Genomic DNA, 24,356 nt, shown 5'->3' with positions numbered 1-24,356 from the left:
GGACAGCCAGAAAGCAACTCTTCCTGGCTAATTCGAAACAACAGTTCTGTAGATAACTGTGTATAAGGTAGTGTATACCCTAGCAGGCTCCATACCATGATGTGGATAGAGCACATCCTTTGCTTGTGCTGTCTAAAAATGTGTAATGCAGTACACTTAATTTCATGATATTTCCTAAACTGAATATATAATTTCAGATGCAGATTTAGAAACACGATTTGTTTTGTTGTTGTGACTTCTGCAACACTCTTATTCATAGACCGTTTCAGTCTTTTGTTTTCTCCCCTTTTTCTTTCTGCTAAACTTTCAAATTTTGTATTTTAATGTCTTCTTAAAATAAGTTTGTCATTCAATTAAAAGAGTGAGCTCTTAATTGTAGGTGTTTGTTATAACTATGGTGTCACACAGGAAATAAACCTTAGTATTATTAACAGGTATATACACTTCAATGATGCTGTGTCTATACATATTTTGGAGTATTTCACCATCCCTATAATAAAGAAAAATCTTCATCAAATATTAGTGTTTTTAGCAGACTTACATCCAATAAATGTTTCATTTTCCATCTGCAGGGAGAAACAGAAGGTATAAGAAGCTCAGATACTTACATAATGACAGATGTGAGACGAAATGCAACAGGAGAATACAGGTGCTCTCTGACAGACAAAAGCATGATGGACTCGACCACCATCACTGTACACTGTAAGTCATTGCATTTTGCACTCCTAGTTAGGATACAAACCTACTGTGGACCTTCTGGGATAATCTCTCTCTGCTTTACTTGGGTAGATTAGTCTAGTTAACCTACAGGAGAACTGAACTATGTGGTTGGTTTGAAGTAGTGTCAGGTCACGCTTATTTTTTCTAATGTATTTCTGCTTGAAAACCTTAACTTTCTCAATTCATTGGCTCAGCTACAGATTCACTTTATGTAAACTTTGTACAGAATATGATCAGTTTTATTGCACTGTCACATACAGTGAAAATTCTGGTATTTTATGTTTCACTCATGTGAACATACATATGGCAAATTATTCTAATCCAGCGGTGTTTTAGAATATGCTCAAACACACAAGCTGGCCCACAGTGGTATCACTGAAGGTCATTCTTCATAGTCGAATTCACATTAGTCTGGTATCCTCTCAACTTATCTCAATGAGGTTAATGTGTGAGGAGTCTAGAGAAGAGACTTAGGAATTCATCATGTTCACATAGGAAACGTTGCTTTTTTCACTTTTCCTAGAATCATGAGCGTTACAGAGCTCAGTAAAGTTTCTTTAGCTGGATACTAGAGTATTTACTCATCAGCAACACTTTAAAAGGCTTACACAGTGGTTATACTTTACATAAAAAGAAACTACATCTTTGTATGCTTGGTTTTGTTTGTTTTTTTTTCTTGGAGGAGGTACAATGCATTCAGAATATATGAGTATATGAATAATTACAGTATTCCATTTAGTGAATATTTTGCATTTAATAAGGTCATCTGCTGTTTTCCTACCCATCTCTTCTCTTTGGTATGAGTCAGGGTATGTAGGATCTGAAGAGGGCTCTGCACTACTGCCTCTAGCTGCCCAGTGTCAAAGGTAGCTTGCTGGTAGTTTGCTGTGGTAAAGCTGACCCTTTCATTTTACTCCAAGTGGATTGCATGTCTACTTGTACTTCCATAAATAGTGATTCTGAAGAATGGCTTCTTCAGCTCCAAGTTATTTATAACAAGCTGGTCTTCCTTTCTCTGCTGTTTTGTCATCATGTCAGAAGAGCTTTACTACATGAGGGAAGCATGTATTTTCTTGACAGAAGTCTTTTCAGTGTTGGCAGCTAGTGCAGCTGCTCAGAGCTCATAGATACAGTCTTGTACACTACTGCTTTGCTTCACTTAGGGTTCATTTCATTTTTTTTGTTTTGTTTTGTTTTTCCTAAACACCTCTATCTGCAATAAAGCCTTTGCTTAAGTAAGGCGTAGTGGCCTGGAGTTCTGTACTTCCTGAATCCCCAGACCATGCCCTGTCCTTAAGCACCTTTGGTGTCTTATTACTTCTGAGAAAGTAATAAAACTTGTAAATGTTTTACAATATCCTCCTTCATCTTTCAGTTGCTTTATATTAATTTTCCAGCATAACCCAGTAATTTTTAGTGTTTATCTAATGTACATAAATATTTTTGGTGTTAGATCTTCAGATTTTTCTAGGCCTCCATGATGTGGTTTGTTCTTTAGATAATAATTATTAATGCCTACCAAACCCTACTTTTTCGCCCTCTTTTGCTTTATTGCTTACCATTTCACACAGGGATGAATTTTCCTGTCTATGCCATTACACTGAAAAAGCCTTCATTCTGAGTCAGGGCTTTTTGTTTCCTCACATCCAATCTTGACACTTTTTTGACATTTATTTTTTCCCTTGAAAAAATTCAAACCACACACGAAAAAAAGGGCAATAAAATAATTTCAGTTTAAACCTATTAATCTATTTTTAGTAATTGGTTATAATTCAACTGTAGTGCTTTTTCCCAAACAGATATTACTGAGTGTTATAATTTCACTGTTTCCTTTCAGTGTCTAGGTAGGGAAAACTTCTTGCTGGTATGACAATACATTAGCACATTATAGGCCTTAAATATTTTTGTAAAAAAATATTCTGGCTCAATACCAAGCTCTTTTTTTTTTTTCCTCCAAGATGACTAAATCGTGAGATTCATAGAAAGCTGAAAATTGACATTAAAGAGTTACCCCTAATGCTTAGGGAAATACTTTATATATAAAGAAAGTAGAAGGGGGAAGAAAAGGTCTCTTCCTTACTCACAGAATATAAGGGACAAACTGAACAACCTGGGTTTTTGCCCCTCAGAGCAGGTGTGGGATCTGTGCAGCAAAGACCCATTTTAAAGTCTGTCAGAACTGAGTGCTATTGGTTGGTGGGATTTGTCCCTCAACAGAGGGAGCAATGGAACAGGATTTATGTTGTGGGTATGGTTTTTTTACACTAGGTTGTTAATTTTCTGCCAGCTCTGTGCCTTGAGTGAGTTTGCCCAGAATCAGATGAGCATAACTGGCAGAGGCCAGGAAGGAAAAAGGAAGGGGCTCAAGCAGAACCTGTTTACAACCACTCAAACTGCTACAGAATCACACCTGTGTGAGGCAAGGAAAGAACCTAGCAGTAGAGGACAGGTGTGCTTCCCGCAGCTATGAAGAAGCATGTAGCTTTCCACCCACAGTTATTTTTCTTTCTGTCTTACTAGAGCTGTTTCTGCACATACAACCCAGTATGGAGTAGGGCTCTGGAACTTCTTAATCATGCTTTCCTTTCTGCTACAATGTGTTTTCTAGGTAAACAGATTTGCAAACCTTCTAGTAAATTTAAACGTTTTAGAGATTTACCATTTGTGTTTCTCTATAGGTATTTTTATAGTCGTTTCTTGTGCTTGCAGACACATTGAAAATACAGGGGAAATTACCTTTTGAATGTTGCATAGAAAAAAAATCTATTCTCAGTATACAAGGAAAAGTTTCTGGTTGTCTGCTAGTATATCTGGGGAGTTCAGACTGCAGGCAAGTTCTGTGCTTATTTTTCCCAGTCGTAACACTGTATTCTACCAGAGGCCTCCTTTAAATGCTGGGAGCCTGTTCTATATATACAGTAGAGTCTCAAAACGGAAATGTTTGCTCCAGTCCTCCCCACATTAATTCCATACCTCTCACAAATGTGGTAATACATACAGAATGCACTCTTTGCCTCTTCCCTGTGCTACTTGGTATGCGAAGGCAGCACTGAAATCAATGCAAGACTTCAAGTGAGACCACATTAAGAGCTAGCATATATTGAAAATGGTGCCTGATAAGAAGTTTGTTTATGAAGAACATTTCAAAGCCAAATGGGAAATGCATGGGAAATTCTTGCAAAAAAGTTTTTTCTTTCAATGGCAAAGAAAATGAATTTTGACAGTCTTCTGTAGGCAAGAAATATTTTCTTCTCATACTTTTGTACCAAGAAGAGATTATTTACTAATGGAGCATATAAATTGAGACGTAAAAATACCTACATCACATTTCTTTGTGGACTTTACAGATCAACTGGCAGAATATGAATCCAAATCAAATTGCTCTATGTAGAGTTCCTAGAGGGGATCCTATGTTAAACAGTAGCTTAATTCTGTACTTGCCTCATAAATCACCTTACAAATACTGCTCTGAGCTCTGCAGTTCATCTCACACACTGTAAATTTTCCTGAACTTCTATAGCAACCAAGACCACTGTGTGAGAGGCCAAAACTTTAATGAGTTTCTGCTTCCTGTGGTGTGTGTGAGAGAAATCTCTCCTGTATGGTTTTCAGTGATCTCTTAGGTTTGAGGTGCTGTCTTGCTTCAAAGAACAAAAGGTTTTAAGTAGATGTTGAAGGAAAGTCACCTTGAGGGCGGAAAAAAAAATCGTAGCTTTTTCATCAACGACCTCTGTCTTGGAAGTATGTGCTCAGCAGTAACAGAGCAAGAAGAAACACATCCTGTGCTCCATCTGATTCTATATACAAATGCTCACTGACTGAGTCTTGTCTTTTTTTTTTTTTTCCTTTTTCCCATCTTTTTCCCTTGTGGAAACAATGGCAAGATCTGGAGTATCTTGTTAGTTAGGTTGCATTTACTAGTTTGGAGAGGCAGAGGAAAGAGCCTCTGTAGGAATACAGAAACAAAATGGCGTTTTATCTCTGTGGTAAGTTCTTTGCTTTACTCATGCACAGATGAAAGTACAGTTCTTATGACCTCTTGGACTAGGCATTAGACTTGTAACACAGATAATAATACAGAGTAATAGTACAGGATGGACCCTAGTTGTTCCCTGAAGTTCTGCCTTTAATTACAATGGCGTTCCCAGGGCAACCACTGAATGAAGCCAGTAGCAAAGTTCACTGGTTTTTTTAAGGAACACTCACCGTTTTCCCTTTCCTCTACCAACTGTGATTTTGGCTCAGGCTTTTTTAAAACTCTGCTTAAAAGCCAAAAGGATGTTTTGCAGTCCTTTTCCAGCAAGTACTATAGTCGTGATGAAATCATATGTGCTTGCCATTTGAGAGTGTGTGTGTGTGCGCACGCATCTGTGGTAGTCATTCGACCAGGCAACTTGGCTTATAAGCAAGGCACTGTGAGAGGGGAAGCAAAAGAGATGTTTAGCTTGGCAAACTCCACTTTTCTTTCAGTGTAGGATTTTTATTTTTTTTAAGGGGAAAAAAAAAAGAAACCACTAGTCTGCCAAATCCATATACTGAGAAAAACGTAGCGCAGTGTTTCCTGATCTTTCTGTTACTGGCTCTCACCCTGCCTTGTGTCAAACACAGCTATCACTGACTGCAATTTACCTGGAGCCAAAACAGATCAGGGAAAACTTGGACTGCTGAGTTACATAAAAATGGCTTTTTAAGTTACAAATGTAAACAAATTAGTGAAAGGGCCTCGGGCCTCATGAGTGGCTCCCCCCAACCCTGTAATTCAGACTCCTCACCCCTTCAGTCAGTATCATGCCTCATGCACCCTGTATTGACCATCCTCGTCCCCTCCAGATGCTGAGGATAAAAATCAACTTGCTTCATCAAATTCAAGAAAGTTACCCTTTGTCCTTCTGTCTTTCTCCACACTTACTGTTTAGGTTAATCTGTCCCCACTTGCATGAGTCCTCTCCTGAAGATATATTTCTCCTTGGCCCATAGCACGCTACCCTCACAGCAGTGCTTTCAATTTCAAGATGCACATTCTGCTATATGAAGTACTCCTTCAGCTTCTTGTACCTTCTCTGTCATTCAGCTGTACAAGGTGAAAAAAATGTATCCATTTGTCTAGTGATTAGTGAGTTTTGCTTTTCCTTTTAGCCTATAATTACAGCAAAAATGTGAATGTTCTGCAATGCCTATTTTAGTATAATTCTCTCTTCTCCCTTACTTGTAAAATTGACTTGGATTTTATTGAAGAAATGAAATCTTGAATTTAATGAGGGCAATTAGTCACATTTTCTTTCCTTGGTAAGCCTTTGAAATGGGCCAGGCTTTCCGAGATTAACTTCTGACAAATGTTCTTTCTATCCCAGATTTGGATTTGCAGCTTACTCCTAGCGGGGAAGTCACAAAACAGATTGGAGAGGCCCTGCCTGTGTCATGCACAATTTCTTCTAGCAGAAATGCAACTGTGTTTTGGATAAAGGTCAGTAATTCACACTTCACACTTCATCTGAGTGTTCACCTCTTCAAATTACTGCTGCTGTTTCAGCATTTAGGAAGGAAGGAAGAAAAGGATGGATGTTGTTCTTTGGGTTTTTAAAGGATATTGTTAAAATCGGTCTTATACACATTTGATTAAAATGAGAGCTATTGAATCAAGTTGATGACTGAAAATCAGTTACTGTAATTAACAGTTCAATTTTCTCATGAAGAGAGAAATATAACTCTTTTGAAATAAACTATAGAAGGCCCTTTGGGAATCAGGTCCCTCTAAGAAGAAAAGCCCATTTGGAGGAATTTGGATTAATTATTTTCTTGGAGGCAAGCTTGGTCTTGGTTCCAGTAAACATAACAAAAGGGCAAGGCAGATTGAAAAACTGAATGTTAACAACTGGTGTTCAGTGGCAGGTGAAAAGTAAACTATCGTAGAAGGTGGGTTTAAATTAAACCTGCTGGAAACTAAATATAATGATACCTGCTAATCTTTTAGTAGCATATGTTGATCTCAGAAGCCTGGCCTAGAGGAAAGTTATCTGTCTTTTAAACAGTTTGTACCACTAGTGGTTTTTGCCAGCCTACTATAAAATCTCAGAACTAATAATTGATGCCATCTATGCCATTGATTTGAAAGTGAAGTTATTCAAGAAGAAGAGAGATGGCTTTTACCTCCAGTAGTTTCCACTTTTCATGCTATTAGATTGCTGTCGGCTATTCAAATGTAGTTATTAATGGGGGAAACACTTTAAGAGTAAGACTGTAATCTACCAAAGCATGTGGAAACAGTTCTGTTGATAGTAGTCACATTTGTAACTTAGAAGTTAATGTATTCTGAGTTAGAATGCACAGAAATTAACTCCTTGCTTTATCAGGACAATACCAGAATGCAAACAAGTCCATCATTTTCAAGTCTTCAGTATCAAGATGCTGGAAACTACATCTGCGAAACTGCTCTACAGGAGGTAGAAGGGTTAAAGAAAAGAAAGACACTTAAACTTATTGTGGAAGGTAAGGGAGCAGATATCTGTAATTATTAATTGTCCTTTTCAAACAGAATGGTTAACTATAATATTATTCTTGTAGGAAAACCTCAAATCAAAATGACAAAGAAAACTAACACAAATAAAATGTCAAAAACAATTGTCTGCCATGTGGAAGGCTTCCCCAAACCAGCAGTGCAATGGACAGTTACTGGCAGCGGCAGCATCATAAATAAAGCAAGTACCTTTCTTATTACTTTATTCACCAAAAGGTAGTGCATAGGAGGTGCAGTTTAAAATCAAGGAACATTTTCCAGGTAGTGAGACTGAAGAAGCAAAGTCTATTTCATTTATCTAAAAGAAAGTTAAGTGGTAGCTGTAGCTACATGGTACTTACATGGATGATTTCTGATGATAAAGGTCTTTTGCATAGAGCAGGTGAAGGCACAGATCTGCTGGCTGCAAGCCAAAGCAAGAAGGAAAAAGAAAAGGTTACAAATGAAAATGCATTTTTAAGTGAAGGTGCTTAGTTGTTTTATCTGGGTAATGTGGTGATTTTGCCATTGCATAAAGAATTTACAAATAATGACGGAACTATAGAACATACATTAGAAAGCAAACGGGTACTTAATATAGGCATTAACTGAGAGAAATGTAATGAAATGTGGCATCTACAAGTCAGAAAATACAGTCAATATGGTTCCTTATGGGCTTTGCAGTTTTTATCCTGATTTTTATAGTTGTTTTTGTAGCTTTATACTTGTGGTTTCTCACTGGAAACAGAACCGTAATGCAGTCATCCTGGGGGAAAGACAAGGAGTACCTATATACAGCAGGAAAAATACCTGGAAAATAAGCAAAGTGGAGTCTTTTCATATTGATTACCAAATCACATGCAAAGCATTGCTGCGTTGTGCCTTAGCAGGAAAAATAAATGAGACATCTATACAAGCAGTCAGAGACTGGAAGTATAATCCACAGTGCTCTTGTGGATTTCATTACTCCATTAGGTTTTGCTTTACTCCTACAGAATACATGTACAGCTGTCAAAATGTGTCCATTTACTTGAATTGGGGCAGGAATTGTCTTGAAGCTATATAAATGATTGAAAATAATTTTCTCTGGACAATGTATTAATCTGAGAATTATGTACAGCAGTTTTAGGGAACAACTATTAGAGTACAGGTACTGCAGGTACTACTAAATACATGTAGCTTGGGAAGGTAATGCTTAGTGTAGAAACAACGTGGAATGCTAGAAAGTGGAAAGCTTACAGTAATTATTTTCCTTATAAAGGCATCAGTGAAAAACAGCAAGATGGAAAGAAATGAGACCTTAGGAGTTTTTTGGGGGGTTTTTCTTTATGAATTTTGTCACTTTGAATATTTTTTAAATAATCAAAAGAAACAAAAGTGAATACAAAATCTGGTTACCTTTCTCAAAAATGATTCTATCAGTGGTCTTACAGGGCACACTGTACAAAATGTAGCTATAAGCAGATACCTTGATCAAAGTGTTTTCTTGCAAATATACACAGTACCGTTTAATAAAATAATGCATTATTTCTATTGCTATTGTTTGGAAAACTGAAATATTAGTTGAAAGTTTTTTTCCCTCTGAACATTTTCAATGTGTAATACAGGTAATGCCTGTATTGTTCTTTGCATTTTTCAAGGATACTAATCCTCGTTTTTACTTTTTCAGACAGAGGAGACAAAATACGTTAATGGGAAATTTTCCAGTAAAATTGTAATTTCTCCTGAGGAAAATGTGACCTTAACTTGCATTGCAGAAAATCAGCTAGAAAGGACTGTGACCTCCCTGAATGTTTCTGCTAGTGAGTGTCTTCTGAAGTGCATTTCCTTAAAGTTGTATTTTCACATAAAGTACCCACACTTCACACTCGTATAAAGAGTAGGTCTGCATAGTAATGTTAGTACTGAGATATTTAACCTTTTTGTCTTAAGTCAAGCAATTGTAAATCCAGTCTGTATCAGTAGTACATAAAATTTATTGATAGCTTTCTGGATGAAGTCACTTAGTCTTCATGACTTTCTTGGCCAGCTATCTCATGCATTTAGAAAAGTAAATAATATTACAACATAATAGTACAAAATATTGCAAAATAATACTTTATTTATGAAGACAAAAGTCTTTATTACTAAACCAAAATAATCTTTTGGTTCCCAAATTCCACTTTATTATTACTGATATGACTTGATTCAGAAGAAAAATCAGCTGTATTAGGCTTTAACCAAATGTCACTTTTCAATGATGAAAGGTGGTGAGAAGCTACAGTCTGTGAAAAGGTAGCACAGAAATATTCAGTCAGAACTGTTTCTGAGGTTAATATTACAGGTTTTGAATAAGATTCTTCAACTGGATATATTGGACAAAGGAAGGACTTCTGCTTAAAGATTAATTACTTTTTTAGACAAACATTGCATTAAGTTTCAATATGTCTGTCATTACTGTAAATAGGTGATGTTCAGGTATAATGCATTTTGTCTTCAATTTAATTTTAACATTTTTCTTTTCAGTAAGTATTCCAGAATATGATGAGCCAGAGGATAGAAATGGTATGTATGCTTTTTTATCTCCATAACCCTTTGTGTTGATTGTGTCAATTCAAGACCTATCTAGTGTCACTGAACAATTTCCACAGTCCCTCAAAGTTTTACTTGATTTTAAATAGTGTCATGATTGACTAAGAATGTGACTTTCTTGAAGCTTTAAATGTGCTTTTAAGAACAATGCTTACTTTTTAAAATTTTTACTTTCTGACCCCTTTTCTTGTTTCTAATGGATTTTTTTTAGAAATTGTTTAATGGTTTGTTTTATCATAAGTAATCTCATTAACCTTTCTTCTTTGCTTCAGATGACAATAGCGAAAAGGTTAATGACCAGGCAAAGCTAATAGTGGGGATTGTAGTCGGTCTTCTGCTGGTTGCTCTGGTTGCAGGTGTTGTCTACTGGCTCTATGTGAAGAAATCAAAGTAAGAATTTATGGAAAACTTGATACTACATTGCAAAAAGAATAATGCTAAGCAGAAATGTATGCTTACCTGTTTTCCTTCCTGCAGCATTCTGGTAGTCTGAGTGGGGAAAAGCTGTTACAGTAGGTGCATTTAATAGAGAAGGGAAAGTTGGCACCATCTGTTTGGCTTGTCCTAACACTTAACAGGGCACATCTCCTGGAGGTGGGACTCCAAGACTTTTCGTAGATCATCACCTGTAATGAGGTTCTCTTTCCTGACAGCTAAGTCTGTGCTGGTACTTGCATTTAAATGTAGTACTTGCTACTTAATTGTGGGGTGGTAACTCTTGTCTGGCTGTACTGGTACCAGAAATTTGTCTTCATTTAGAAATTAGGTAGCTCATTTGCTTTAAAAAATGGAATATATTACAGAATAAGTCAAAACCATCTCAGGGAGAAGCGACATCCTTGATTAATTTGTTTATGTGTACTTTGAGATCTCTGAAGTAAAATTAGTATAGATCTTGTGTTGCTGAAAAACTAGGAGCTATGATCTACATCAGTATGTTTTAGCCATCCTAGGCATAGAACAGGATTTGGCAGTGAGGCCTCCTTGCTTCCAAGTGTCTATTATCACACAGGCTTCCTGTAGAAAACAAACTGGATGATCTCAAAAAGTAACCATGTTTCTCTATCATTTTAAAGATGGCCATGACTATGCCATTTGGCCTTATCCCTGTGCATTTGTCTCCAGGAGGAACTGAGGGCAGGCTTGGCCTCCAGAAGGTTTCTTACAGCTGCTTCTTAAAAGGGAAGGTTAAGGTAGTTATGCATAACATGCACAAATCAGTACAGGTATAGAAGCAGTCTTAAAGTTCAGTTGCTCTTTCTGTGACCTTTCATTAAAATGAGATCAAATGAAATCTAAAACATACCAGTAAGATTTTACTATGAACAAATGTGTTTTCATTGATGTAGAAGTGCAACAAGGAATTCTCATCTGCTTGAAAATACCATTTTTTGGATAATGCATAAGGATTTTACTCCAGCTGTAACTGAGCGGGTTTAGGAAGTTTTTCAAATAAAGAATTGCTGTATATTACCCAAGTACAGAACCATATTCAGATATTATATAGGCAAAAAAATATAATTTTTTTGCGAAACTTATGCTTCTTTTTTGTAGAAGTTAAAACATACTATTGATGTTGAGCTCCTCCCCCCATACTTTTCTACATGTGTTATAATGTCCAGAAGCATTTTCTTTTGTCTTCTCTTTTGGATATGAGAATGTGGAATCATGAAACTGATTCACTGGTATGGAATCTTAGAATATAGCATGCCCTTTGCTGATCGCTTTTTCTGCTTCAAAGATAGGATGCAGCATATTCTAAATGGACAACACTTCTTTTCTTCAAGCTCAACTTCTCTTCGACAAGCTTAGGGTAAAAATTAGAGCTAAATTGGTTAGACAGGTTCACTGGGAACAAAATAAAAATCAGTTTATAGCTAAATAATAGTCCTTCTATTTGATGCACGGTTGCTGGCCTTTGAAACCCTTAATTGATGCATCATCACTGACAATCTCCTGTTCTCAGCATATATTTAAGTTGAACTGTTGTTATCCTCCCTGCTTTCTGCAAGCCATACTTGCAAGATCTAGCAGAGTGTCAGTAGCTATTCTGACAATGTTTTCATCACAAATTACAGACTAGAAATCAAATTAGACCTTGCAAAAAAGCACCTTACACCTTTAGACACAACCTATGTCTGATCACAACCCCTCCATCTCTATGCAGGCCTATAGTTAGTAGTTATATTTTGAACCCGCCCTTGAACAGTAACTCACCTAATCTCTATCCCCAAAGTGACGCCAAAGGGAAGTCTGAGAAGGCAGCAGCACAGAACTTTCCAAGTCTGCCGAGGCAAGAAAAACATTACTTTTTTCATTATTGGTGTTGTGGTTTGTATAATCTTCTATTGTCTTGTCATCCACACTAAGTAGGAATTATACTTGTAGCCTTGGAATATATTCACAATAAATCACTTCTGTAGTTATTCACTGCCTCAGCTCCACTTGATACAAAAGCTGATTATTTTATTGCCACATATTCTATTCACTATAAGTATTATCTCATAAATCAGGGACTCATCTGTATTCCACATCCTCCAACCAGCCCCCTCTTTATTCGAATAAAGAGTTGAGGCTACCTACCCCAGCATGCTATGTTTCTCCTTCATCTGAGCAGAAGGCCAAAGACTTGTTTACTACAGATTTATCCTTTTTCCAAAGAGGATATTTTAAACTAATATAATTTAGCACTTCAGAATCTTTCTAAAATTTTTGTGTCAGACCATAGTCAAGTGGTTCTTAGACACTCATCCTTCATATATGAAATTTTGCACCTTGACAGAAACAGGCAGGAGTACAGCACATATTAAAGATTTAGAAAGAATAACACACCTTGCACCCTGTATCCCTGTTCTCTGAGCATGGCAGTTTTGCGTGTGGCTTGAACCTTTGCCCCATTTGTGCTCCTTGGGTTTGGAGGTGCACAAATCTCAAGTCACACGAGGCTGGATCAAGGTTAAAGTGGTTTGAAGTGCAGTGAGGGAAAATCCAGCTGGGCAAATTGAAGCAGAGCAGCAGTCTCAAGATTGCTCATACTCAGAGCACACCAAACTCTTGAAATTCTTCTTAGGTCAGAGTAATCAAGAATGTTACTGGTGTCTGAATCTGAACACTTGAAGCATAACAATGATGCTTTTTTGATATATTATAGGAAATTAGCATGTGAATCTAAACATGGCAGGCCAAATGTGTAGGAAACTTGCTAAATGTTTTGAACAAGACTCAGCATTTGTAGTGCTTTCCATGCAGTTCCCTTCCAGAGAAAAGGCGAAGTTACAAACATCTCTCAAAGTGTCAGTTCATGTCACAAAACTTCTATAAAAGTGCACAAATTAAAGAATGGTCACTCATTTCTTGATGACTGGAATATTTTTTTCTAGTATCATCTTTGTCTTTTTACCTACTGATGAACATTTGAAAGTAATTGGAGGAAGTGGAAGGCAAAGCTGGGGTTAATAGAAAGAGGCTGCAAATAATACAGATTGGGATTTACAGGACTATTAGCTCCTAGAAAATCTTTTACAGCAGTACAGTTGAACATCTAACGTGCCTTTCAAAAAGAACACAAGCTTTCATGAAGATTGTGGCTCTTGCTTCAGCACCCAGAACTGCACCAGTATGTATTCCCTTACCCCTCATTATCGAAAGGACAAAGAGCACTGCAGATTTTCTTCCTTAAACAGTGTTAAGGGTGAAGCCTAGACTTGTGAGCTTAAAAGAAATCAAGAATTAAAACTCAACAACAATTTCTGGGTCATTTATATGCAGTCCGTATTTACTCTACAACAGGCAAAACAATTGAGATGGAAAATAGCCTTTATATTAAAAATAATGCTACGAGTAGTATCTAAACAAAATCCCTGAAAATAATAGTCCCTCAGCACACACACACACATACTCCAAAGAAAACTGAAAACCTCACTTTGGAAAACTTACAGAGAGATTTTGATTAGAATTCCCTGAGGATAATTACTTTCTTGAAGAGCAAGCATAAATAAATGTAAAATATGAGCCACAATTTTAGCAAGAGCTCTGAATGAATTAAAAAAACACAACAGTTGAGAGATATATGTAAACTCCTGTTCACACAACCCACTTTTCGCTCTTCAGAACAATATGGCCAGAGCATGTTAAGGTGTGGGCTTTGTTTGTGGAGCTGTAGATAATGTTGAAGTGTGTGGAGTAGCCTGGGCAAAGTGGGCTGTCTTGCCCTTTTTGCCAAATCCCGGGAATATTTTCATCCATTTGAACCGTGTTGCCCAGCTGCTCAGATGTCATCATCAAGAAGTTGCTCTTGAGCTGCAAATGGAGCAAGCTGACAGGAATTAATGCACACAAAGTAAGGAACAACTGTTGTTGAATGTTAAGCTGGCAAAGGACCATTTTTCCTGTGCCTCAAGTCACCTCAGGAAGCGATGGAAACCATGTTTTGAGCCCTTGCTCTCTTACGAACCCAGGTCACGTCTGTCAAGCCCTGAGGTTTGGTGCCTTGCCAGGGTCTCCTAGTCCTCTGCTGTTGGCAGAGCGCTGCCAATGGATCACACTGCTGCAACTTAGTGCAAAATTGCTCTTCTGTCTCTTAATAACACTATGTAGATAGCACTGAAAAAGGCAGCATTGTTGCTTTTGCTGGCTGAGGTCATGAATCTGCCTGGGTATCAGCATTTGGGGGGGGTGGAGGAGGGGGGAAGCAAGATCACCGAACCGCCAGAATTAAACTGCTGTATTTCAGTCTTGGGCACTGAGAATCTAAATCCATCTGATTGTCAGACATGAAAAACTGCTGCTTCTCTCATTTCAAGCAAGTGGTATATACCATCCTCCAAAAGAGTTCTGGATTGCTTGTCTCTTTCAGAGTCGGAGTGCTGCCTTTTAAATCTCCCATTTTCACCCATTTTGGCTTTAGGAAAATAGAGGTGACATTTAGCAAGGGGAAAAGTTTCATTGAATGCAGCACTAAAATAGAGCACTTTAAAAATCAAAACCTGATCACATTGCAGAATCTCCCAGGTTTAGTCTCTGAATAATTTTAACCTAATCAAAGACCAGTAATGCTAGGTACAGTTCCCTCCACTGTTAAGTGTCAGGTCATGTGAAATCCAGTCTGCTTTGGGCACTGTAAGGCTCTTGATAAGAGACAAAAAAAAAAAACCAAGGATGACACGGAGCCATGCCAATAGTCTCTCCAGTCCACTCTCTTGTCTCCAAGAGCAGGCATAAGCGGTTACATGAGGGCAGACGTGTATGATACTGCTTTCTCGCCTTCAGCTCATTTCAGCTCAGGTAACTGCCTGAGTCCAGATTCTTTCAGCTTTTCATCTATTTCTCTACTGTCTCCAATTTTGTAAGACTTACGTGTGGAAAAGACTCGTTAGCCACATGAGAAGCCAAATCCTGTGCTCTACCCAAACCAAACTTTTTTTTAATTAAAAAAAAAAAAAAAGTTTTTTTAATTTTTAAGGGATTTATTTGTTTTGGAGGTTGCTTCCTTTTTACTAGGATTAAAGATATTTGTGAAAAATTATTAAGATCACAGAAGGTGAACTTCTACCAAAGCAATGAATTTTCTTATTCATTGGATCTTACATCCTTCACTGCATTCTTCTGTGCACATCACATGTTTCAGGTTTTGAATACCAGAATAAAGTAGAAAGTTACTCACAATAGAAATTCACCACTGTACAACAAGTTACTTTGTGATGTAATCTCAGGATTTTAAAAATTGCATTTGTCTGCGATAAGCAGGAGTTCAGATCTTTGCAGCACAGACACCTTCCTGTGATCCACACAAACGTAACAGACACTCTGAAACCAATAATAAAGCATAAATGCAGCCTTGAAGCATTAAAACTTAGAGCCACTCATGAAATAACCTACTCTGAAACCAAAAAGATTTTGGAATGGTCCCATTCAGTGTCATCAGTGGGATTTTGGGCCCCTTCAGAAGCTCTTTTGAGACAAGGACTGAACTGTGCTCTCCTAGTGGTACCGTTCAAGGCTACTTCAAGTCAGGGCACAAGTAGTGCTTAGCCAGGGCTAGCGGCCTTTGCTCAGATGGAGGATGGGCACAGAAACACTCCAGTAGCAAAAAGTCAGAGCAGCGGTTTTGGGAGGTACATACCTGCATGGTGTCAGCGTGACATGTCACACTGTCTTGCTAACCTGTGTCTTCATTGTATTTTGCAAGTCAGTGTCACTATGGGTCTTTACCTGAAGCAAGGGTGAGCATGTGCATGAATCTGTCACAACAGACGTTACTTTTCTAGAGGGGAAACAAATTATCCACAGAGAAAATGCATATATGATAATCTGCTTTGACACAAGGGATTTATTTCGTCCCACTCAAACACATTTGCCCATTTACATTTTAAAAATTGTGGCCTTCAGAATGTTATCGCAGCACTGCAGGAATCTTTCACCTTGGCAGACATTGAGGCTTCTCACACATTAAATGAATGGCTTAGTGGTTTTATTGTGCTAAGCTTCACTAAGCACTTAACTCATTAGTTCATCTCTACTACTTGTATTAAGGAACACCTGCTATTTTAAATGAGGCATACCTCTTTTTCTCTCCCCACCTCAAACATTTACACAATCTCTTCTTTACCCAAAGCTTTTTCAGTCATAGCTAGCACAGATCTAGAAGCCAGCGTGGGTTTTTCTCAGCGTTGCCAGATTTTTCCTTAATTTCTTCACAGTTAAAGAGCTTCTGTTTGGCACAGACTCTGAAAGCCAATTACTACAAGTACACAAAAGATTGCTCTGTTGATCAAGATATCTTAGCCACTCTTGTAATGTTTTAGTACGCCTTAAAGCAAACTCTTGTTTATTGAAACAAGCTAAACAATTGATTTGTCAAGAAACATGGATCTGCACAACTGGTTTAACCTTACTAAATGTCTGCTAGCTCAGAATAGTTCTGAATTCCTCAAGAAGTAAATCAAACATATACAGCCCTACTGCAATACTTCCTGTGGTACTAACACCAGTGAGGGAAGTGGTGCTGGTGGCCTGTTTACAGACACATGCAAGCCTAGTGCTCTGCTCAGAACTGAGAGAGTTTTCTTCTTTACTAAGAGGAGAGGAGGCAGTGTCATGATTGTGAGGATGGAACAAAATGCTGCAGACATGTGAAAATGACCTTATTTTTTCATTATAGGACAGCATCAAAACATGTAGACAAAGATCTTGGAAATATAGAAGAAAACAAAAAACTAGAAGAAAACAATCATAAATCTGAAACTTAAGAGAAATGTGTCAGTCATCATTCCAGGTAAGTGTTTCATATTGCAGTATTTAACATCTCTTTGTCCACCATTTCTCTCTAGCAAACACAGTGTAGCTAGAGAGTCTGTTGCTCACCTGTCAAAGGTTACACCGTGGAGTGATTTTGAGTGTTGTAGTATTAGGACAGACAGACTCAAGCCCCTGGCCTGTTAAGAATTCATACCTCCATACACACATATTAAAGAAGCCTGACATTTAGACGTAACTTAGTACTTGGCTTTATTTTCGTCCATGTATTTGGGGAAATGAAAGTATAAATTTGTATGATGAATTACCAGTGGGAGGGGTGTATGTGTGTATATGAAGAGTATGTTTATGTATAGTTTAGAAGGTTTTGAGTTACGACTTTAAATGTTCACAGAAGCCTTCTTGCCTTACTGAAAGCAATAGTTTTTAAGTCTTTGGTCAGCTTATTTGTCATCTCTGCAAGAGTCATGAAACTTTCCCTAGAACAAGTCATTCCTTCACTCAAGCTCTCACATACTCTTATCCATGTCATCCTGGAGAGAAACACTGTATATTGTTAGGAACTATGCAACTGGTAGGAAAGATTCCCCAACTGGGATCCGTATAAAATAAACCCTATACAAACAATTAGGTAGGTGTAGAAGTTCTGTGAGGAATTACAGGAGCACTGCAAAGCACCAACAGCACCACCCGGTGTTCAAATATATATACACCACTGCTGCATATCTATGTGCCACTGCTGTGTCTTTCTCCTTAGTAACACTGTGGTAGCACAAGAGCATGGTTTCTCCTAATCATAATGAGGTTTCTTGAGTTAATCACCAGCTACTCTTAAAAATGAGAGTAGCAAAGCGTTCAGTGATACTGCCTGTGAGTTTTTCAACAAGAAAGGTGGAGACTGCCCTGATTGTCAGTGATGTTAAGTACCCAGCATTGGGTATCTACTTTAGGTAGCGGGGTTTTAAAGCATAAAGTGGAATTATGGCATTTTGTATTTACATTTAAAAAATTCTAGTTTAAATAAAGACAGCTCTCCTACTTATAATTTCAATATGTTAGTATTGTGTGACATTTTAAAGTACAAGGCACTATTTTTGCACTAAGCGTTCAAAGTTCATTAAGTAGAGTGAGGATATAGTATATGAAGAGCTGCAGCATTGCCGTATGCACTTTGCTAGCAATATCACTGTTTTACTAGTTTGGAAGAGAGAACTGAGAATAACAAAATTATGCTCTGTGAATGATTTAGAAGTGGAAAATAAGTAAAATTGGATTTTGAAAAAGTTGCAGTATGAATACCCAGCATTTCTACTGCAATTCTATGGGAAAATTCTGTAATCTTGGGTTTGGTTTGTATTTTTTTTTCTGGACCTGTTACCTTCTGCAGCATTGCAATATTGAAGTGATTAAATGGATCTGAAGGTAGCTGAGGGTATTTATTGAACATAGGAGTTCAGATAACATCATGTGCCTTCAGCACAATCTTTTACTCTAATTATTTTATGTTGTCAGATCAGTATATCTACACAAAGGAAAGCTTATCCATAAATCCATTACTTACCAGAAAAAATTACTGGGTTTACCGGGAACGATACTGCAACAGCTATTCTCATCATGAAAGAAAGTATTCTCATCACTGAATGGCAAAAGGAAGTACTGTTCATGTAGCTGTTTACTTGAAGATTACATACTGTGCAGTTATGTTGGTTAACATATTTTAAAAATGCTTAACTGGTTTTATCTTTCATATTTTCAGAGAATACATATAGACCAATTGAAGCATGAACGTGGATTGTATTTAAGCATATACAAAGAAGTGACAGCTATTCATGGTTCATACTACCAAGTTTTCAAAGGATTTTAGACAATTATCTCAAGCTAAAAAAACCCACAAACTAATTTTGGCAACAGCCATGATAATAGGTCACCATCTTGTGTTCTGTTTCAAATATTTTTTTGTAAATGTCTGCACTGAAGATTTCTTTTCATTTGCCTTTATGTAAATTTTTTACGTAGCTATTTTTATACACTGTAAGGCTTTGTTCTGGGAGTTGCTGTTAATCTGATGTATAGTGTAATGGATTTATTTCAATTGTTTTTATGACACCCTTTGAGCAGGTACATGTCTAATTCTGATTGTTATCAGTGAAGCCTTTGCTTTGTAGAAAGTACCTAGAGTGTAAGACAGTCTTAAAGGAAAATGTCAAGCTCCTTTTTCATTCTTTGAAATCGCAGTAAAGAGGAAAGGTGACAGCTGTGACAAGAATAAACTAAATTGTTAATGAAAGTAAACGTTTAAAAAACCATGCAAAGCTAAACAGCCAGAAAGAGGATAAAGAGTTTCCACGGAGATGTCTGGGTATTGAGCAAGGAACACTATGAAAAATTCCTAGCCTACGTACAGACAGTGGCTAATGATCCTTTTCTTCTAGAGCAAGACACACATGTTATTGATGCGTTATCAGTCGCCTTTCATGTTAGAATTAGGATAAGGAACTGGAATTCTGGATTACTTTTGATTCCTTTATGTTATCCGCTGCCTTAAAGTACTGTACCTTTTCTTCATTTCAAAAAGATACCAGTCAGAATTGGAAACTTTTTTTAAAAAGTGGTCATATCAAAGCTGCATTTTTTTTCCACAAAAATAGAATATATATATATATATTTTTTGTGTGTTTTTGTTAACTATGCTACAGATATTGAATGCACCTTGAGATAATTTTAGTGTTTTTAACTGGTACCTAATTTATCAAACAGTACATATAATAGTAACAATGAAATGTCTATGTATCTTTAGTTACATTCAAGTTTGTAACTTTATAAACATGTTTTATGCTTGAGGGAATTTTTAGAATGGTACTGATAAGAAAGTGCTTTAGGGTAAATGGCCAATAGGAAGTTGTATTTAAGGGAGAGAAGTTTCATCTAGTGCAGAAGGTTAGTTTCCAGGAGAAAGTAACAGGCAGCTTTGATGAAGAGGAACAGTAGAGTAAGCAGAACATCAGGTTTCCATTGACAAATATGCAGGGAAAAAGTAAGTTTTTATAGACTGGTAGGCATAAATAAATAAATAAAATAAATAAAAAGAAAAAGATGGACGTTAGGATATGTATTTTGCCACTTTTGCATTATTTAGGGGGACGAAAACACTGTTACTTGTAAATTTGTAAAATGTTACATGTCTGGGCAGTAGTGACTGATGTCTTAATAAAAGCTTCCTGTAGTGCATTGGCATGGATTAAATACATAAGATGTCCTATAAACTCTATGCTGTATAAAATCTTAGAGGGAAATCCTGTTATATGCCTCTAAACTTTGATTTGTTACTGTTTTATTTGGCAGAAAAAGAAAAAATTATAATCTTGGTCAATATTTAAACCAAAGTAAAATGGGGGAAAAAACCAAAGTAATTTGTTTTGCATGGCTAAGCCATTATGTTATCTCTGTAAATATTGTGATTTTTTTCTCTTTAGAATTTTGTTAAAAAAATTCTAAAATTTTTAAACACCTGTTTTTCCAAAATAAAATGTGAACACGCAAAAAAAAAGAAGTTACTTTATATACAAATATATCTTTTTCTTTTGGTGCGAGAACACTGCCAAGTGACAGCTTTTTTTAAAAAAAAACACAGTGGGTGTGACTCTAAACAGGAAAAGTTGTAACTGAGTCCTGTGAAGGAGTGTGCAAAAGTCACCTGTCTTTGTTTGTAACACTACAGATAGTTCTTAAAAACTGAGAAGACGCCTCCAAAGCTCGCAAGGGAAAGCATAGGGAAAGGCTGAAAATTTTCATACCGTTGTCTGGGGAGCAGGGAGGAGAAGACAAAAAGTCCTTCGACTTCCACAGGTATGAAAAAGGGATAACAACAACTCCTCGCCTTTTGGGAATCTGCGAGATCTCCTATGCACTTTAAGTCGTCAGTCCTAGGAGCTGGGTTCCTCACTGCTCCGAGTTCAGTATCGGCACGGCTCAAAAACCAAGAGTGCTAAAGGATTAATGTTTCTATCCATGCCTAAACAACAATAAAAACCGAAGTATGTCTTCACTCTCTTGTCTGAAATCTCAGTTTACAAGAAAACTTACAGACATGAGGGAGGGCACTTACCTGGAGCTCACACTGCTGCTGACACTAACCCTGCCAATGCACCCCTGTGGAGTCTGGGATGAGGAATCCCACAAAGCCATGGGGGGCTCAATGTGGGCAGGTGGGCCTTCTTGCGGGCCAGGGGATCAGGACCTAGAGAGCATAAGCACTCAGAGAAAAACCTTCCGAAAATTGATCACAAAGGTCTCCTCTTGAGACCTAGTTCAGAAAAATCCCCTCGCAATGAATCTTAAAAACCTGACTGTGTTCACCGCTCCAGAGTTCAACTTCAGTTTGCTACACTTGGGAAGTAAAAAAAAAACAAAACCCCTCCTCACAAATAGTTTAAAAGCACGACTGGAGGGTTGGGGGAGGTGGGATCCTGATCCTCTTGTTTTAAGGACATGAAGACAGTTTGTGGTGTCTGTTTATGTCTGTATAGGGAACTGCCACTGAGGTTCAAACAAACGGAACAAGTTTGTCTGCATGCTGCAAAGGCAGAATCGTGCACAAATACCCCACGGGATTCCCAGGCAACAGTGTAAGTTCCCCAGGAGCAGCAATACCAAAACTGTCGCTGCACTGCCATGGATATGAGCTGCTAAACACTCGCACAGAAACTTGACAGTGTTGGGGAGAGAAAGTGAAGCCTGCTGAAATAAAAAGTAAGTAGTTAGGGTCAGCACAGCAAAAGGCAATGGAGCAGGGACATTTTGGGCTGGTTCTGAGGTCTTTACCACACCAACAGCTCCTACCCTGCTGGGACTGGCAGCTGGACAGAGCTACAGCTGGTGTTAAAGTCTTACTAGGCTGCTTGCCAGTAAAACAAATGATCCACACCTGATATCTGCATGTAACCTGTGACTTGTCAGCATCAACCCAGCACTGAAGAAGGTCTGGGCAATAGCTTACACTTTTTTCTGAACAGAGACTATTCATTCTGTCATGTTTTGAAATACATACATACATAAGTACTTTCAAATTCTATATCTATTAGTACTTCCGTATTATAAGATACTAACAAACATGAGTTTTATCCATATTGGTATCAGCCCATAGAGACAGAATAAATGTAAATTTATTGTATTTTTTTTTAAGATAAATTTCTACAGGGAACATGTGATGGTCACCTAATAGCCTCAGCTGCTGGCTGCTGCAGTTTAAATCTGATTTACTTGTACTACCATATGTAGCTGGATACCTTCCTGTTGACTTCATGTTTAGACAGCCATATGTATGTAATTAGCTCAGCTAAGATTAAACAGTGACTTGAAATGAGGTCATGACCTCCTGTGTCAACCACATCTGTGCAACTGTTTTCTGGGGGTTGTGGGGTTTTTTGGCTAGAATGCATCTCCATCCAGGTGTCTGTTTCCAAGAATTGCCCAACACAGGTTTTTCAAACAGCTTTCTCCTCCAGGCAGAAGATAGGGGAGGGACACACCACAGGTAACATCTGTCTCCTAGCTCCTGAAGGGCTCCCAGGCTCTTCTGAAAGACGATTGCCTGCTCGGGCTGTCATATTTCAGCACAGAGTTGGCTGCCAGAGACTGAGAGCACCGCCTGGCTACAGTAGAAGGGTAGGGAGGCAGACAGGTTGCAAACCAACCACCACCCCTTCACTGTGTATGCTTCATGCATAAAGCAGCACACACTTTTAATAATTATTTGTTACATTTCAAATTACTGGAGAATCATAAACTAAGCTTATTACTTACTATCAAATTATGTTGAAGTCAGTTCTTAAAAATAAGGCTTCATACACCCAGCCACTCACAATTCTTTAAATCTCCTGTAATTCAAATATTTTTCTCATTTACATTCTAAATAGAGACATTCATTCTGTTAACAGGAAGGCATGCACTTTGATGTGGTAATGAATTTCAGCTTGAAAAGGTAGAGCCTGACAAATTATTATGAAATATTGTTCCTTAGTGAGAAAACAGTAATGTACCTCTCTCTCTTCACCCACCTCCAAATGTTTTTCCTGTTCCACCTGATGATACAGCTTAGGCTTGAATCGTCCTCTGTTCCCTGTCCTAGTGCTCGTTTTCGCATCCCCTGCTCTGTATAGATCGATTCTCTGCTGCTCTCACTGGCATTTCTTTATTTGTAAGAAGGACATTTAGTTCAGAAACGCCAAAGCACCTTGAGACAGAAAAATACCAGCAGTTTTACACAGCTATCAACATAAAATGAGCTGTGAAACAGGAAAAAAGATAGAAACATACCCAACTTCCCATGCTTAGGCTTCAACATATGTTCATATCCACTGTTCTGGAGTCCCCTGGTGTTTCCCCAATCTGGAAAAATTACACAAGATCTTATCCACACTACAAAGGCTCAGCCATAGTACCATGACATACTAACATGCCCAAGCCTTTTGCTTTTTCTTTTTTTGCTAACTCTTCCTGTCACTCATACCACTAAAAAAAAAAAATAACATTAGAAATCTTTGTATGGGAACTTCAGCACAGATATTACGTTTAAGAATGTGATCTTCTTCTTCATATATTTCAGTCCATGTAGATGTCATGCAAGGATTTATTGCATACCATCCAGCCGTGGAGTTGAGACAGCAGAGGGGAGAAAGGAACATCCTCTTGCTCTAAGAAGCAATAGTTTAAATTCTATTGAAATATGGTCATTTCCACCCATTTAATTTTTCTAGGAAAAAAAAAAAACAGTCCCTCTTTCGATACAAACCTGCATTCAAACCTTGCTCAGAAAAACACTGTATAATACAAGTTGTATTAAAAGAGGCCAACTACAAATCCAGAACAGGAGCAATGCCTCCCTTAGCTCAAACTTGTGTCATCCTCATCCTTTTTTACCCCTGAGATTCTCAGCAGAGTAGAGTAATCACCCGCATCGGTACATCACTGATGACAATTTGTTCTTGCCAGAGCTAGAAAGCAAATACAAATTCAGGTTGTGTTGCAAATGTTCAGTGATGTCTACACACCAGAGCTGAGATTTCAGTAATGTTTGCATCCGTCACAAGAAGAGCTAGTGTAACATGGACAACAGAATGCATTTAAAAGGAAGAACATAATTGAATCTAAATTCAGGAAATGAAATGAATTAAAGAATCAAATAAAACTTCATGTAGACAGAATATTTCCACAAATTCAATTTCAGTGGTGTTGATATAAAAGCTCTCTCTGTTTTTATTACTCCAAACAAAGAAAAATCACACTCATTTCCATGAATTTAAGAACGTAAACATGCACA

The 24,356-nt window shown here is 37.6% G+C and overlaps 1 protein-coding gene across 1 annotated transcript in view; it reads left to right on the top strand.

Moving 5' to 3' along the window:
- The window catches only part of ALCAM (activated leukocyte cell adhesion molecule), a 35,029-nt gene extending 14,650 nt beyond the window's left edge, over window positions 1-20,379 (top strand). The window contains exons 7-15 of the mRNA XM_010186399.1: window positions 573-702; window positions 6,072-6,184; window positions 7,071-7,206; window positions 7,282-7,415; window positions 8,883-9,015; window positions 9,719-9,757; window positions 10,057-10,174; window positions 16,944-17,057; window positions 18,795-20,379. Coding sequence (XP_010184701.1) covers window positions 573-702; window positions 6,072-6,184; window positions 7,071-7,206; window positions 7,282-7,415; window positions 8,883-9,015; window positions 9,719-9,757; window positions 10,057-10,174; window positions 16,944-17,031 — 891 coding nt within the window. The 3' untranslated portion in view covers window positions 17,032-17,057; window positions 18,795-20,379. The remainder of the gene's footprint in view (window positions 1-572; window positions 703-6,071; window positions 6,185-7,070; window positions 7,207-7,281; window positions 7,416-8,882; window positions 9,016-9,718; window positions 9,758-10,056; window positions 10,175-16,943; window positions 17,058-18,794) is intronic.
- Window positions 20,380-24,356: the final 3,977 nt, after the last annotated feature.

The sequence above is a fragment of the Mesitornis unicolor genome, unplaced genomic scaffold (assembly GCF_000695765.1).
Source record: "Mesitornis unicolor isolate BGI_N332 unplaced genomic scaffold, ASM69576v1 scaffold26170, whole genome shotgun sequence".
NCBI classification, from domain to species: Eukaryota; Metazoa; Chordata; class Aves; order Mesitornithiformes; family Mesitornithidae; genus Mesitornis; species Mesitornis unicolor.
This window is presented reverse-complemented; position numbering and strand designations above follow the sequence as displayed.